This window comes from Macrobrachium nipponense, chromosome 22 (assembly GCF_015104395.2).
Source record: "Macrobrachium nipponense isolate FS-2020 chromosome 22, ASM1510439v2, whole genome shotgun sequence".
NCBI lineage: Eukaryota > Metazoa > Arthropoda > Malacostraca > Decapoda > Palaemonidae > Macrobrachium > Macrobrachium nipponense.
The window spans coordinates 50510478-50529069 of NC_087213.1; the positions used below are offsets into that span (position 1 = coordinate 50510478).

At 36.6% G+C, this 18592-nt stretch overlaps 1 protein-coding gene across 1 annotated transcript in view; it reads left to right on the plus strand.

The window, feature by feature from the left end:
• The window catches only part of LOC135198628 (sodium channel protein 60E-like), a 534137-nt gene that overhangs the window by 353649 nt on the left and 161896 nt on the right, over window positions 1-18592 (plus strand). Inside the window, exons 11-15 of the mRNA XM_064226388.1 lie at window positions 3586-3700; window positions 4333-4547; window positions 10175-10345; window positions 12104-12297; window positions 13176-13281. Of these exons, the coding sequence (XP_064082458.1) occupies window positions 3586-3700; window positions 4333-4547; window positions 10175-10345; window positions 12104-12297; window positions 13176-13281 (801 nt within the window). The remainder of the gene's footprint in view (window positions 1-3585; window positions 3701-4332; window positions 4548-10174; window positions 10346-12103; window positions 12298-13175; window positions 13282-18592) is intronic.

Consider the following 18592-nt stretch of genomic DNA (forward strand, 5'->3'; position numbering starts at 1 on the left):
ATATATATATATATATATATATATAATATATATATATATAATTAGGATCTAATAATCACCTTCTACCGACACAAGAAGTTAAGAGGGCTTTGTGGATATTAAAAATATAAATGTGTATATATGAGTGTGTGTTTGTAAATATGTTTGTGTATTATATAGATATATAAAAAAATATACGTATTTGTAAAATATATATATATATATATATATATATATATATATATATATATATATATATATATATATATATATATATATATATATATATATATATATATATATGTATATGTAGTATATGTATATATATATATATATATATATATATATATAGATATATATATATATATCTATATATATATATATATATATATATATAATGCGTGTGTGTGTATGTATATATAAATATATATCATATATAAGCGAATACCACAGGAAAATGATAGACATATAAATCCAAGCGCTTTCGTCCTTATTAAGATATCGTCAAGGAGCTTGGATTTCTGCCTATCATTTTCTTGTGGTATTCGCTTATTTAATGAAGTCACGGGCATTACTGTGGTCTTTTAAGTATAATATGAATATATATATATATATATATATAGTATATATATATATTATATACTATATATACATAATATATTTATACATATATATATATATATATATATATATATATATATATATAATATATGTGTGTGTGTGTGTGTTTTTGTGTGTGTGTATATATATAATATATATATTATTAATATATCTATATATATATATATATATATAGTATGTGTTATATACATATATATAAATATATAAATATATATATCCATATATAATATATATCTGTATATATACTGTTATGAAATGGTATATTGTTCCTGTATGTCATGAATATACATCAATTTTAGCGCTTAGATGTGACTCTATTTTGTCATGTTAGAAATAGCAGGCTCTCTGATTGTTGATCAGTTTTTTACTAATGGACAGGTCTTAATATGACTCGTCTTTCCCACTTTTATTAGAAGAATCTGGTATTTTGGGCTGATCATGTATCCTATTTATCTAACCTGCGGAGTAATCTGAAGATGTTGCTGGTGGTAACATATAAAATGATGTCTGGTATAAATACATTTTTACTTCACCTGATGATTATAACTGTTATATATGATACAGAATCTAAAATAGCCTCCATTGTTGTGGAACGAGATACATTCATAAAAGTCGTGAAGCAACGACATTTCTCATTCGCCCTACAGTGATGGTAGAACAGCGGTAGCTACCTCTCGTTCTTGACGTTTGCAAAGAGTCTCATTAACCATTTTTAAATGCTACGCAATTCTTCATTTTTCTAGTTACTAGATGAATATGCGTTTGTATATGTAAATCATAACGCCCAGTTATCGATGGCATCGAAGGAAAATACCACAGCTTGACGGACCTTCACCCAAAGAGAAGTACAAGTGATCATTTGACGATGTCTTAAGCAGGAATCCTCCAGACCTGAGTCTCGAATAAGAGCTGCCAATTGTTCATCGAAGCATATTTCCGCCTCGAGTGAGATGATAAATGATATAGGTGTATTTGATACCATTTTTCACCTTGATCAAGTTGAGTAACATTTTCAAGAAGTGGGCTTAACACTTTTTTTTATGTCAAACTTGCCGAAGGAAAATAATTGGTTTACCCCTTTATGCAGTGAAAAATATTTTTACGCTGAATAAGGGAGTATTAAATATACAATCGGTAAGATATAAATATCAGCAGAGATCAATTTCGTGCTGCTAAAATGTGGTAAATAAACAGAGCGAGATGCTAGGGAAGGCTTTTGTTAAAGGAGAATTTCTTAGTAGAGCAAAAAGGTAATGGATAACTGAATATAAAACCACAATAAACGAACTTATTAACATTTCAGATGCTTCGGATATCATTCTTTCATGGAAGGTCAAATTAAGAACACAAGCAACAGGGTTGGGAGAGGCTTCGAAAGCGCATTTCAGAGCAACTAGCATAAAAGTTGGGAAAGATTTCGAAAGACCATTTTAAGAAAATAAGCAATAGAATTGGCAACGTTCTTAAAAGACCGTTTTGGGGATCATAGCAATAGAGCTTGGACATGTCTCCAAAGAGCGTTTTAGGGGCATTAGCAGCTGTAGTGTTGGGAGAGGTCTGCAGAACAAAAGCCGAGGATTTTTGCTTAATCGGGGAGTAAGCCTACAAACTACGTTGTTGTTGTTGTTGCTGCTGTTGTGGCGGGGAGGGCGTGTAGGAAAGGTCGATGGAGAGCCTAAAAAGGTCTGAAAAAAGTTTTTCACGTTGAGTTAAGGTGACAGGAATTTTATAATAGGACATTTATGATTTATTTATCAAAATGAAAATGTAAAAAATAAATTGCATATTAAACAATACAGAAAAATCATTTCGAATAAAAATATAGCGTTGTTATTTTAATTTTCGTTGGTGAAGCAAGGCCCTATTTGACCGTAGATTTTAGCACTTTCTAATTTACGTTAAAAGTTAGGATTGTAATGTTTACAACTTATGCTGACAGGAAAATTTTGCACGCGTTCCGAGTAAGCTGGAGCTCTGATCACGCCTTGTTCGTAATAAAATGCCTCCACTAGAAAAAAAGAAAGAGGAAAGATCGTACTTTTCCCCAGCTTCCTTGAGAATTCAGGTATCCATTTTCACGCATTTACTTATGTAAATTGAATATCATTACGTCTCAAAGGAAAAGACTTTGCTGATACTGACCGTTCACAGCAGTCTGTAGAATGAGAGACGTAACACTTAGCCCTAAAACCTTGCTTCCCTTTCAACAAAAACACTTAGTTGATTGAGAGACCTTACTAACAATATACAAATGGTAGAGTGAAAAAGACGTGTCTATCATAGAACCCGTGTATGCGTTTGTAGTATTTTTTATGTGCAAGGCATATAAACAATATTTTGTTAAACTTCCACTTTCTGTAATAACACTTGTAAATCTGTCTATCCTGGTGAGGTGCGATCTACAAGTCAGATTGAAATCCAGTCTCCTGAAGTTCTCACAAACTTGAAATCAAATTTTATTAAAAGTGACAGTTGTTATAATGTCTGCACTTAGCATAGAAACAATTGACACCTCTGTGTGTTCAGGTTCAGTATGCTTTGGGTGGCCCACCCAGATTCCTGGAATTAGTGTTTCCAGTGATGCTTCGTAACAGGAATATAGTGGTTCAGTGCCCATTCCCGTTCCATATGCAGTACGTTCCAGCGTTTCTTTTTTCCTGCAGGAACTCCGTAGGTTTTGACTTTCTCTCTTCATTGCAGGATTTCAATATGCTTGAATGCTGCCTCTTTGATTAGGTTTTCTGTATTCAGTATGTTTTCAAAGTTATTTTGCATTACAGGAACTTCATGTATCAGTGCTCCCACCTTACCACATCTGGTACATTTCAGTGCCTCATCCCCCACTTAATAACTGAAAATATTTTATTGCAGTGTTACTTCGTTACATATGGCTCAGTGGTCTTTGTACATTGTTGGAGTTTCATGTTTCAGTTCTTCCCATGCATTAAGAATTTACCTTATTTCAGAACTTGTTCTTCATTACAGGAACCAGTTGTCAAGGCCGAGCAGTCCCTCTACTCCAGGAGGAAGTGCAATGGCGTGAGTCCCACTTCGCCCGCAGCGCTGTCAGCTTCTTCTCAGCATATTGTTGTCGTTGAGGGTAAGTCAAGAAAGGCCGAGAATAATTTGGTTGTTTAGACTCTGAATGACTTGTATCAGTCTGGTCGCCTTTTTGTTTAAAAATGAGAGAGAGAGAGAGAGAGAGAGAGAGAGGAAGAGAGAGAGAGAGAGAGATTGCGTCCTTACCTTACGTTTGTTGAGTAAGTTTCGTCTCCGAGATTACCCGTGCACCTTAGTAGTACCTGAAGTAACATTAATTGCGTTTACGTAAATATGATATACGAACGGATTGTGTTTACTTTTGTTTTGAGTCAACATTACGTGTGATTTATCTTATAGACATATTTGGATCTTTCCTAGATAGTGACCCCCTAAAAGAGTTCGGGGATCGTTGTCTAGGACTAGTATTTCTTGGTGGCCATTATCATTATTACATTTAGTCTTTTGTTCATGTTTTTACGGTCATCCCCACCGGGCCTGTACTCAACACTCCGCAAAGGTGGGTACATACCGGGTTAAAAAAAACTTGGGGATCACTATATAGGGAAGATCCATAAAGTTGTATAGATTACATATTCTGTTAATGGTACTGTTCCTAAGCATTTCTTCATTGAGAGGGCAGAGCCAGATCAACAAAGTGGGTCGTTTCTGATGGTGTCCTTTCCATTGCAGAAGAAGTGGTTGACCGGAACTGTGAGAAATGTCGGGACTGTTGCGTCGACTACCGCTCTTGGCTGCGATTTCAGAACATCATGTACATCGTGGTGCACGACGCTGTCTTCGATCTGTTCATCATGTTATGCATCATCTTGAACACCATTTTCCTTGCTATCGAACATCATGGCATGTCTGACACCCTCAATAAGATCCTCGAAGTAGGAAACAGGGTAAGTGGAATATCTTGTAAATCTCTCTCTCTCTCTCTCTCTCTCTCTCTCTCTCTCTCTCTCTCTCTCTCTATCTATCTATCTATCTCTCTATCTATCTCTCTCGCCATTTTTATTTTTATTTATGTTAATGAACTATGTCACTTATAAATAGGCTGTCATGCTTGATGGATTTCTGTCTTTGCTTCGACCTTGTGCCAAATTACATTTTTCTTTATATATTTTTTTTATATCACAAGGTAATTTGTGTCATTCCAAGATGAAATAAACGACATTGTACTGAGTGAGGTTAATTCAGCATATGTCCAGTTTACTTTTTTTCCTCATCAAGTATCAGCTGCATTTTACTGACAACGGTGTCTTCTATGTCTGTAAGGCTTACTGGGCAGCTAGCGCTCTTACATAACCTCTTGTTAGTAAACAGCGCTCTACCATTTTATCCATCTAGTCAAGATATGAAAACTAACCAAAAATGATGACCACTTAATAGCTTACCTATCGCAATTTTGATACATAGGTTTTTCTCCAAGTTGTAAACATTTCTTGATTGTAGCCATTCCTGCAAGGGTACAGGGATGTTTTCTCTATATCCGTTAAGTCACCTTTTATTTTTTAAACTCCTGCTGACATATTGTCAGGTAATGAATGACCTCTTTTGTAATAATTATTTTTTACTATCGTCAAGTCTTAAATTCTAATTACTTCATACTTTGTAACTGTACATTTGAATGGCCACTTTTCAGTGTAGTTTCCTGGTACCTAAAACATTTCAATGAAATTTAACCAGCCATTACTTGTAAATTGCATTTCGTGGAGGTATGAATTTTTTCCATCAGTTCTGATATGAGTATGGCGTCCGTTGTATTCGTAGGCAGCATCTCATTCGCCATTCCTCTGTTTTTTGATTACCGATATAAAACACTTCTAATTAGAGCATGACGACGGTCGCCCAGCTGCAGAGGGTTAGCCTGGAGGGCTTGATCTCTACTGCTTCTTCAGAATGGCTTCTTCTTCTTCTTCTTCTTCTTCTTCTTCTTCTTCTTCTTCTTCTTGCCTTACAATTGACATTGAGCAGATTAAAGCTCCTTCTCACTTTCATTTATTCCTCATTTTCTCTTTCGCGAAAGAAGACATTGTGTACTAGATTTTTACTGCATATGGTCATGGCCTAGCAAAAATTCATGATGCTACTTAAGTTATTTCATTGACATTGTGATTATTTTTTATTCATATAATGCTGGGTAATTGTCTTTGAAGTTCTATAGATTCTTAACGTGGATCTTTATAGCCTTCATCTTTCCATTGTTTTTGAACCAGAGGAAAATACATTTCATCTACCGATGGTTGTTGCGCTTTGCTCTCGAAATGGAGGCACCAGCAACTGCTCCCCATTTCTGGTAATTTACGAAAGTAAGAAGGAAGTTCCGACTTAGTTTATGATCTCTCTCTCTCTCTCTCTCTCTCTCTCTCTCTCTCTCTCTCTCTCTCTCTCTCTCTCTCCGAGAAAGTAAGAAGAGGAGCATTTGGAGGGGGCTGACTGAACGCTAAAGGTAATAGTGTTAAAATGTAATGGGAAGAAGGTCTACTGGGAGTGCCTCTCTTTCCGTTTCAGGGAGGGGAGTTGAGTATTAGGCTGAACGTTTATATACTATATATATATATATATATATATATATATATATATATATATATATATATATGCACATAGATATATATATGTATATAGATATATATATATTAGTTACATAAACCAGTACGTGTTTTGTGTTCATAATTAAAGAAAAAAAAATTTGTTTAATATCCAGTTGACTATATATCGGGAATAAATATCAGCCAAGGGGAATTGTAAGTGATTAGAGCTTCATCATAACTGGGATCCAAATTGTTCCCTTGGTTGGTAAACGATGAAAGTTCGAATCCCATTGGTAGCCAAGCACTTATCACTTATAATTTCTCAATGGGTAAAAGTTAATCCCGAGGTAGGTATGATGCTTTGAACATAAACTCCACACTCCTCCTACCAGGCGTCTGCCCGTGTGAACGGAATGCTTCAATACCTAAAGAGACGTTTCTAGTCGGTTCGTTATGTCTAAAGCCTTCAATTCGGAGATTATGTCAGTGATCATGTAACTCGATATGGATCCGGATCATCTTCGTTGTCAAAAGGACTGACATCTTTGGTGTTATGGGTATTAATGAAACAGTTACAGTGGTGTAATGCAGATGGTATTTTTAAGGCATCCTAGCTTTCTAAGGTTCTATTGGACCCCCCCACCCCCCCCCCCCCCCCCCCCCCCCCCCACCCCACCCCCGCCTCTCTCTCTCTCTCTCCTATCCCTCTCTCTCTCTCTCTCTCTCTCTCTGATTCAAAAATAAAGTAGCTTGCATTGAAAGTCTGTTGTTTACTACATTCATTTTCATAATTCATAAGTAGCCTTCGGTAAATATATGAGTAAAACCTTTGGCCATGCTTATTTCTTCATTATTTTATCCACTATTCAGTAGTATTTTCACGGCTAAATATAATTTTCAGTTTGCTTTTCAATCGTCTTCCTCTCGTGTTATTCACGATGCTCTGTTTCATCTTGTATTTTGACGTATTTAGAAAATCATTGAAGTGAGTTGATGTGGTTGCATCACTTACGTAAACGTGAGCCTTTCTTTTTCTATCTTTTCGATATTATCCGATTTAAGATGATAAACTGAGTTCGTTCGCAGGAGAGAGAGAGAGAGAGAGAGAGAGAGAGAGAGAGAGAGAGAGAGAGAGAGAGAGAGAGAGAGAGAGAGCGAGCGTTTGGATAACTAAATTATCTGTTAATGTATCAGTTAATATTTTATAGTGTGAATGATCTTCTTGGCCATGATATTCTCCAATAGGTTGTTCAGACACATTTTATATTTTGCTATCGCTGATCTAGTGTTGTAATGTTGAAACCATTTTGACGTGGCTCTTATTCGCAATAGATAAGCAAAATGTTAATCGTATTTCAAATATTTCCTTTTCTGTACCGTGCCTATATTCGGCACCTTTGACTTCTGCATATTTTGAAATACAAATAAGTTATATTTACGCAAAAAATATAAGAGAAAGAACCAAAAAGTTCCTTAATATTAAAGTTGCGATTTTCTCTGTCGGCAAAGTTCACACCCCGCATTCGAAGCTTTTTTTTTTTTTTTTTTTTTTTTTTTTTTTTTTTTTTTTTTGCCACCTCTCTTAGATTTTGTGGGCTTTTCACCGCGAGCCTCAGCCTATTTTTTGTATCGCCTTGCCGCCGCCTTCCGGTGTCGGGTGGGGTTATATGACGCAGGCTGTGAAATATTACCGGCCTTTTAGGATACGTATGTTTTGTCGTAAACTACACCCGGTTAACAGATGCAGATCCTAAAAATCCCTATATTGTACGTTTATTTTAATTTAATATATGTGGCACACTTATGTTTCTTTTTTAGATGAGAACTTTTTTTGTTGTTCCTTGTAATGGATATATTAGGTTTTCATGTGGGACAAATACGAGCACGTTTTCTATATGTTTTAAGACATTTAAATGATGACCTTATACGGTGAGGTACTTTTTGTGGGTTTTAGTTCACTGCGAGATATGTTTCATCATGTTTCTTTATTGGAGTAAAGTAGAAGCGAAACATTTTCTATAATCAACAATGCTTTAATTGTTTTATCCATGGCAGTTTCTTGCTTACACTTAGAAAAGTAAGCTTAGAGGTTTTGTATTACGTAGCCCTAGATATGCAGAAAAGAGATGCAGAACGGTGGAGGGGGAAGGGTGAAGTGGGAGAATCTACACCCAAAGTGATTCATAGACCTGCCTCCTGAGAGACTATTGCCATAGGAATAACAAGAAAAGGAAGAGGGGAGAAAATTCCAAAGCTAGGCGGGCGTTGTTTATTGGTATCCACAGGACAGAGAAGGGTTGTGATGGCTTAACAGGTTTTTGAGAATGATCTAAATTAGATGAGTTAACCGTCTCCTCTTTCCATCTAGAATTTCCTTTTCTGGAAAAGGGGTTTGCTTCTCATGCACCTATTTGAATCAGGGGCTAATCAAGGAATCATTGCATGAATTTTTTCCACTGAGAAGATTTTGGTATTGGCGATATCATCCAAAATACTAGTATGGAGTAATTAATAAGAACACGTATCATTTATTGTCCTCAGAGCACCTTTCTTTGGAACTAACTGGAAATGGGATCAGACTTACAAGTCATTCAGCAGAATTCAGTATGTGTAATGTGACAGAAAAGAACCGAAATGGAATTAGCATAGACTCCAGTAAAAATGAAATTTGGTAAGCCACGCAACAACGATTGCATTTGAAGGTATGGACATGTACCCTGCATACACGCCTCAATGAGTGACATCTCGCATCCCAAGAATTCTTTCATTTGTACAACCTTGTCACTCAAACAAATCTTCGTTCCGCGATTGAGAGCGAAGAGGTTTATTGACTTTCTTTTTCCATTTCGTCGGTGGTCTCTTATAGGCTTTGATGTATCGTCATTAGAAAACCCTTTTGTATCCAACACTGAGTTTACTCTCTTTTTCTTCCTTCAAATTCTGGTTCAGAGTACCGACTGTTCCCTTCTCTGTACAGTCTTTGCTCTCTGGCCTTGGAGCTAGGCATCATAGTTTTATTCAGTGGCTGGTTTCTGTGTAGATGGCTGAAAAGGGTCATTGTCAGCCATCTTGCTGAGCCGAGAGATCATTGCTAGTTGTGTTTTGCACAAGCAGTTTCTAATTATTCATTGATATATAGTTTTAAGATTTTTGATCCAGCATTTCTAATCTGAGTGCTTATGCAATTGTAGATGAAGTGCTGTTCGCATTAAATCTAGAATTCTTTGTCTGTATGTCATCTCGTATGATGGACCATTCCTGAATGAGAAGCGCGTGATTGACGTTGCTTTGGTGCCTTCAGTGAAGGACGGCCTCTTTCGGTTTTCTCTTTCCTGCTTTTTGATGATGATGAAATAGCGCCTTCCCTGTCTTTCAAGAGACTTTATGCGACTATATTTTTTTTATTGGGCTTCTAACTGCACCTCTTTACTTTATTCTGTTTGTAAGTCATTCATACATCACATCCCTTCGAGGTGAAGTGACTGTAGGCTGAAAAGAATTATTCAGCCGTTTGGTTATTACTGTAACTCTGGGGTTTTTCTCTTCTGTTTCCTTCTTACAGTCATTATCATAGCCGGCTTTAGAGAGATATACTTGTTATAAAGAGTCGCTGACCTTGTCAAGACAAAATAATTTACTGGAAGTTGTGGTCATACTAGCAATACATATGGTAAACTGGAGAACGGAGTGTCGTCGACCGCTGAGGGTAGCCTGCCTGGGCTCTTGGTCGCAGGGGACTGTCGCTCCTTCAGCAGGGCACTTCCATTTGGTTTTCTTGTTAGCAACGACTTCTGTTATCACACGGCAAACTTAGACTCCAAAAGCTGTTAATGGCTTTTTCACATCCCATATAAACTTTCTATGATAATTAATTTGATATTTTGTGTCTTCGCCCTTGCCTCTTAAACTTAATGACTACTTTGTCATGAGCTATGTTTTGAATTTTATGCATCTATGTTTAATGCTCACGTTTTGTTCCTCTGTTTTCCTCACAGGTGTTTACTGCTGTGTTTACCCTAGAATGTATCATGAAGATCATGGCGTTAAGCAAGGAGTTTTTCACCAACCGATGGAACGTGTTTGATTTGGTCATCGTTTTGGCCTCTCTGCTCGATCTGGGTCTCGAAATTGGATCTGGGCTCTCGGTGCTTCGAGGAATGAGACTGGTAAGTCAGCGACAAGACTCGAGTGACTGGTAAGTAAGGAAAGGGGCGTTTTGGGTAGCTGGTACTTGAACTTTAGAGCGGAGAGGTGACTGGGAAGGAAAAATAAGAGAGAGAGGTGGTACTGGAAAGTAAGAAAGATCGCTGTGTAAATAAACTAAAAAAACAAATGAAACGAGATTATAACCCTAGTGTGATTTAGTAAGAGAAAACACGAAAATAGGATGAATAGACAATCAAAATATGTAAATAGCAATAAATTAGCAAGAAGTGTTTTTGACGACCGGTCTCTAAAATTTATGAATTCAGGAAAACACTGAAAATAGCACGAATGTTGAATATTACTCAGTAAGATGATGTAAGGATCTGATTATCAGATTCTAGAAGTTGCTATTTATTGAACATGAATATCTGGTGTTCCAATCCGAAGGTCATATATTAAGTTCTTGAAGATCATTGACAATATATCAGGTAAACAGATAAGGGAAGATCAAATATATCCTTTTTATGGAAAAAGACTAATAAACTTCGATATTTCTGCCAAAACAATTTCTCTCTTTGGCTCTTTTAACAGTTAAACGAAATATATGTGGCACAATTGTGTGTCACATAATAAAATTATTCTTACGACCAGGTAGGTAATATCCCTTCTAAAGACGTATGAATCACTCATTCGTATTGCGATGAAGTTTTATTTATTTGTATTTATTATAGATAAATATTGTCGCTTTTATCCTAAAATGTTGACTAAAATACTGTAAGCCTAAGCGTCAGTCGTATTGACTGTCACTTATTTCAGAGAACCTGGAGCACAAGACTTATTTGAAGTTCCCAACGTCATATCAGTGTCAAATATATCTACTGATCAAGTCTAGCCACAGTCAAAGACAGAAAGTTAGAGAGCAGCCATCGCCAACTGATGAACCAGAGTTCCATTTGGCAAACACTCATTCGATATGCATTTAAAGTTTAAGGTTTCAAACGAATCATAGACAGATCGTCCTCATTTTCATTTCGCAAGAAACTCCATTATCCTTGCCATTCCCCAAAGATTCATCCGTTATATTATGTAGCTGGAAATAAACTACAGTGACTAACTGGCAAGCATATTATTACTGAATAATTTTCAACGTTTGGAAACTAATAGCGCGCAATATGTAGGACATTTTACGATGGGTAGGAAAGTCGTATATGAAATGTTTGCTGCAAAATTATTATGTCAGTGGCTGGTTGAATTTTAATCGGTTTCAAATATCTTGCAAAAGCTGTCTGCCCTGCAACTGTCATCCCAAAACGTCGCGTTTTCCCGATGTCAAAAAATTCAGATATTATGGAAAGAAGAAACAATGGAGCTACATCTCTCCGACGCTGTTGTTGACCAGTTCGATTAAATCTGCATTAGGAGAGAGGGGGTTGTCCCCAAAATGACAGGATTTATCTTGGTCTATTCAGAAAGGTACTTTGAATACCAATGAAGCATGAATTCCACAGAGGAGGGAGTACTGAGTCATGACTGAAAAATTGGAGTCCCATTGTGCTCTGTTAAATGTAGATTTAGAATGTTTGAATTTTGTTTGCCCTGCGAAATCTCTTGAATGATGTATACCGAATGCCAGACGGCTTTTCATTGTGTTCAACGCAATACGTGTATCAAATTTGCCAGACAACTTCTCTTTGGCGATATCTATCGCAAATATCGTAAAGGCGTCTCGTTACCATCTCCGAGCTTTTGAGAATTTGACTTCATTCTTAATTTTGCAGTTACGTGTGCTGAAACTTGCTCAGTCGTGGCGAACCATGCGCGTGTTGCTAAGCATCATCGTCTCGACTCTGGGTGCCTTGGGAAACCTCACCTTCGTCCTCATCATCATCATCTACATCTTTGCCGTCATCGGGATGCAACTCTTCGGCAAGAACTACCAGGACGCTAATTTCTATCCGGACCCCGTGCCACGGTGGGTTGTCATCGAACTTACTTCCATATGTGTGTGTGTGCGTGCGCGTGCATGTGTGTGTATATATATATATACATACAATATATATATTATATATATATATATATATATATATATATTGTATATATATATATACTATATATATATATATATATATATATATATATATATGTATATTATATATATTATATATATATATATATATATATATATATATACATATATATATACATATATATATATATATATATATATATATATTATATATAAATATATTAATAAATATATATATATGTGTGTATGTATGTATGTATGTATGTATGTGCACGCTTGTATATATATGTGCGTGTGTATTTCATGACTGCTATGTGATGAGTTCTTATAACTTTTAATATTTTGACTAGTCACTATACTTCACAAAATTTCTCATAGCAGAATTTCGTTGTGTATTTAAAAAATTTTTCTGACAAGATTTTACTTGGAAATAAAACGGTTCAAATGGGTAAGTAGTGTTCATAGCAAGAATTATAAAAATTTTGCTTGACTCGTTCTTTTTGTTTTTGATATAGTAATGATTAGGTTATAACACGTTGAGTAAAATTTTTTTCATGTGTGGGAACATTGGAAATTTATCTTTATCGTTAATTTATCTTTCTTTTTTCTTTTTACAAAACAACGTAGTATCTTGATTCACCTACAACTACTGTGGATTCATAAGGAAAAACGAGCTAAATCATCCATGTGGAATCACCTTTATAAAATGGATGACTATATAAACACGTTTCAAGTTAAAAAAAAAAAAAAAAAAAAAAAAAAAGACGACTAGTTTTAAGTAAACTGCATTTTTGTATTTACAGTTCCTCTTCTTCCTTCAACAGGTGGAATTTCAAGGATTTCTTCCACTCTTTCATGATGATCTTCCGAATCCTCTGCGGAGAGTGGGTGGAGCCCCTGTGGGACTGCATGCGGGCTGAAAAGAGCGGCGTAAGTTGTCATGTTTCTTGTCTGGCTCCACTTGGTGCTCTGGAGAATATGTGAGCGCTCTATACTATCATAAAGTGCTCTGCTGGGTCGTCTGGCCGTTCTGATTTATAAAGTACTTAGCGGTCATTTTTTGGGCTTCTTATTCCTGTTGCTTTTGTTTGGTCGTTTCACTAGTACACATGCATGGTTTAAGATTCCTTTAAAAAAATACTTGAATATGAATGTTAAATCAAGAGATAAAACTTTCTCTTTGCTAAGTCACCATTTCCTGCGTTTTTGTGTCTGTGGTACGGAGCTCTGTTAAATCAATATAATGATTATTTGATATTAGCAATGTATGCACGTTTCAGTATAAGCAAGTATGTCCAGTCCATATATTTGCGGGGTAACATCTTCACTATATCTTATTTTGCGGGAGATGTGGAAGAAATGTGGATTGTAGGCATTAAAGAAATAGGAAATATGAGTAATGGACCTCTAGACTCTGGAAGAAAAAAGAAAGTATATCTTCTAGAGATATCTAAGAGTTTTGTTTTCCATTTTTGTAATGAAATACTCATGAAACAAAACAAGGTGCAGATGTTTTACTGAAAGATATTCCTGTTTTGTCAAACTTTACAGAATATTGAGGCGTTGAATTTTCACAGCAGAGCTGTCATGACATAACAGTAATCAAGTCTTTTTCTTTGCGGTACAATATGAATCTTTTAGGGCAATTGAACTGATCATTGAGAAACAAATTCCTTCGAACGCTCTTCTTTCATTACAGAATGCATTCAGATGTGTCTGTATGAAAAACAGTGAATTATATGTGAGTTATATGAAAACCATTTTCTTTGATTATCACTACCAAACTACATAGAAACGCGTTGGAAGACACGAACTCTTCCTATGTAATGAACTGGTTACGTGTCAGTGACGTCATTTAAAGGGGCGTGGCGTACGAGAATGTACATTTGACTTCATACTTCCGATGTTGTGTCAAAGCAGGTGGTTATGAATGGGACGAGCACTGTTCATCCTTCCGTCGTTAGAGCAGTCGTCGTAAATAGATGCGCAACTCTTATCAAAAATCTCTTCTGGCAAGTCATAAAAAGGAGGGAATTCCAGGACCAAACAGATGTGATCCAAGTTACAGGAACCAACTGCGCGTGTTATTAATTGCTAGGGCGTGCAGCACTCCCGGTTTCTCTCCCCCCTTCAGTTAGTAGCATCCTCTTTCTTCCTTATTCCTCATTCCTGCCTCTCGCGGCTTCCTCTTCCTTCACTTCCTCCACCATTCGTGTCTCCTTGAGATAGTTCGGTAAATGGGCCGAAACATCGCCGAGAACAAAAGTTCTTTTGTTAGGTATTATCCTGAGGAGAGTAGAGTCGCTGGCTTTTCGCTTTGATTATGATACAGGGTGACGTTTGTTACCAGCGGTGTTTACGCCATATTGAAGCATATATATATATATATATATATATATATATATATATATATATATATATATATATATATATATATATATATATATATATATGTGTGTGTGTGTGTGTGTGTGTGTGTGTGTGTGTGTGTGTTAAGGGGCCACATTCCCCCATATACATTACAATTACAAAGGGTAGTGTTGCCGACCTGAAACACTAACCATCATATAAGGCAACTACAAAAATGAATTTAGGCTCTGAATTAAACCCCATTACAAAAATAGACTTAGTTCCAAAGGATAAGCAAGAGTCGAACTATCAGAAAAATTAGATTAATTTAACTAAATGAAATCAAGATTCCTCAATCGAACTCGATACATAGAAAACGGACCGTTTAAAACCTACCTGGTTAACTGAAGTAAACCCACAAATGAAACAAAAAATATGGCATCTCACTTCGAACCTAGATAGTTATGTTCTCTCCACAAATTAAAAGTCACACAGTATAAAATAGTCTCTTCATTTCGTAATGCACAACAAGGGCTAATCAGAACCAAAGTCTAAAGGTGGTAATTGTTCGGGTCATAACGGCCGATAGAGTTCCTGTCCTAGAAGATGTAACCCTAATTAACACACACCAGGGTTGAAACAATAAATGCCAGAAATAAATCAACAGAAATAGAATAAAGGGCTTCACTGTATTGACACATAATAGAGAAGCTCGAAAGGATCCAAACACTGAAAATAAACAGATTAATGGAAAAAGAATCACTTACTTCTTTATAGCCATATTTTCCACCTCTTTTGCGGTCTTTCGCGCCACCCCCCATTTGCCTTCTTAAGGTTCGACAGATAGTGAACAAAAATTCTATGGAAAACCCTCAGGGTGAAATATGAAGTACAAAATTCGTACGCCATGCCCTTTTAAATGACGCCACTGACACGTAACGAGTTCATTACATAGGAAGAATCGTGACGTCACTCATCACCTATTCCATAACTCAGGAAATCTCCAAATAACAGGTTTTATACATTCTAGATTTTTCCTTGTTTAAAAAATAATGTCTCAAAAGGTAAAATCTATCCTTTGCTGGTTCCGCCCAACGGAACCAACTCAAACACGAAATATTCCGTTCGGGGAATTTCCATAGCGAACTCAGTCCTGTTCAAGGTGACCTCAAACAGTAGTCTCGCCAACGAAGACATTCTTCTTTCGTCTGACGTCACCATTTCGAAGTGTAACGTCTACAGATACAGTGTTCCAACACTCGCTTTTCCGATCATTTTCATAGGACAGCAAGACAGTATATGCACTAAGTGCTAAATATCTCTGAACATCTATATTTATACATTATGTATATGTATATATATATATATAATATATATATATTATATATATATATATATATATGTGTGTGTGTGTGTGTGTGTGTGTGTGTGTGTGTGTACGTACGAGTGTGTACGTATATGTATCATAGGATTTTGTATATTCACATTTTTGGAATAGAAGAGAGGTGTGGATGACAAATGCAAAATGGAGGACGGTAAGTTAGAGATAAGTATAATTTGGAAGCGTTCGTAGGGAAGGAAGGTCCTTCAGTATTCAAAACAGCGCTCAAGTGTGTGCAAAATTGAGCTTTTGTAAGGTGGGGCCATCACTCATTAAGGGGAACGGTTTATGGTTGAGATAATAGGACATGCTATCTGTGCGGGTTATATATGCGCTGTAGATACACTATTCGGTGTTGATTTCGGAAAGTGACGAAATTTATCTCACAATGTTTTATGGCTGCTCTGGGAAGCTGACAATTTCCACAACAGTCCTATCCATATTTCCTGAATCATTCTAATAACTCCGCAGAGATGAGACCATAGTAAATGACGCCATGCAATAGGGTACTTTGTTCGGGTGCGATCTCGTGATGAAATCAGAATCGACTTGCAAGACTCCCTCAAAAGACAGCGATCGCTTCGTAAATGCATCCGCCTCAGTGCAGTAGACTTTAGGTGAAAGAGAGAGGAGAGGGTGTGTGAATGCGACACTATAACTAATCGCAAATCAGAGGAGGGAAAATGTGAAGCTTATTGAAATTGACAAGTAAAAGCATTTGTTTAACTGGATGCTGAGCTTGCGTTTAACCTCCAGCTTTTCTAGAGTCCTCGTTCATTTCATACATTCTTGTCATTGCTGTCATTACATTTGTTCTTCACTCTTCTCTCATCGAAATTGTTTTATCTTGAAGGTTCGAAGTCGACTTTTATTCATTTTCTGAAGAGTCTAGTTTTATCTAAATCCGACTTTTCTGTGATCTGTGTTAGGATAGTCCTTGCTATATTCTCTCTCTCTCTTCTCTCTCTCTCTCTCTCTCTCTCTCTCTCTCTCTCTCTCTCTCAATCCATTTTTGCGTGTTTATAAAACTGTATTTTGTTATTTTCTCCTTACATATTAATTTTTCTGACACAACTTAGCATCATTTCGTGAAGCGGGAGGCAAAACCTGAATATATCTTTAAAGTTGCAACCTGTCGCCATGAATCACTTTTATTGTGCCGTAAACGCTGACGCAAGGAAATGGGAATTCCGCATCGCGATGAACTTTTCCCTTTCTAGAGGTGAGCTCCGTAAATGCCGTCTCATTTTCTAGCTCTATGTTCCATGATATTAGGGAACGGTACAGGTTTTCTTCCATCTCCATTATATTTCTCGTGGAATCACCCTGGTATCTCAGGCCGGGATCCTGTCAGGACTGAAGTCATTCACATTCAGCGTCATGAAGGGAACGAGATGAGGATTTTAAGACAAAATAGATCCCATTGTCGTCAAATCCAAAGCTAAATGACTACTTTCTCATGGCCCGACGCGCCAGGGAGCTTGACACCTTTGAAATGAAGGATAGCCAGTCATCGCACGAAGATTGGATTAACTGTTTCGAATTCGAAAGTGGAATTGTTTACATTAAAAAGAAATTAATGGGCTATATATAGTCAAATGAATCTGATTATGAGCATTAACACTGAGGCAGTCAGGACGAGAGAGTCCAACAAGACATTTTCATTCTTGGCCTCCACTTTTCCAGAGTTAACATGTGTTGCCGTTTGGTCCTCGCTACGCTTAGAAACGAGATAGTCCATGAGAGAGAGAGAGAGAGAGAGAGAGAGAGAGAGAGAGAGAGAGAGAGAGAGAGAATCCTTCTCTTCCTGGAACTCCATAGAGTAAAAGAAGCATTTTAGTACAACGTCGTTTCATTCAGCATAATTTAGGTCAATTGTTCTGGCGATATTGGTATGTAACAGTCTCATTAGACGTGTTCTATTTTGGCGTAATAATTTACATATTCTTGAAGATGGCTGTGTCATGAGAGAAATTCGTTTTTGCCATTATGATGTTCACTTAGTGGTGGCGACAAATCAAAAGGATTAAAATAAGATTTACATTTTATTCTAGTTTTCTGGAACTGGAAAGAATGGCGAACCTTTTTACTTTATTTCATTCAGTTTATTACCAAAAACGATGTTTTCAAAGATTATTCATCACGAGCCATATATGTACCTTTCCTGCTGTTAAATCAGTCTTATTTTTCATCTCTAAATCAGTTTATATTCAATGTTGACTGGGCGCAATACTGCTTTTGTCCATCCAGTTGTTACGAGTCCTCTTGTTTCTTGTATCGGCGCCGTTTTCCTTTCAGCAGAACTTTCTTTTCAATCTTTTCATTGATGACAGGTTTTTTCAACTTCTTTATTGATGACAGTTACTGCTGATCATAAAGCGAGGGAGATATGAGAAGTCTCGACCTTTTCTTGACTGCGTGTAAAGGCCGACGGGACGGGCTTGAGAAATCATCGCACGTAGCCTTTGTCTGAAGAAATACTAAGTAGAGATGAAAAGGATACGTTGGGAC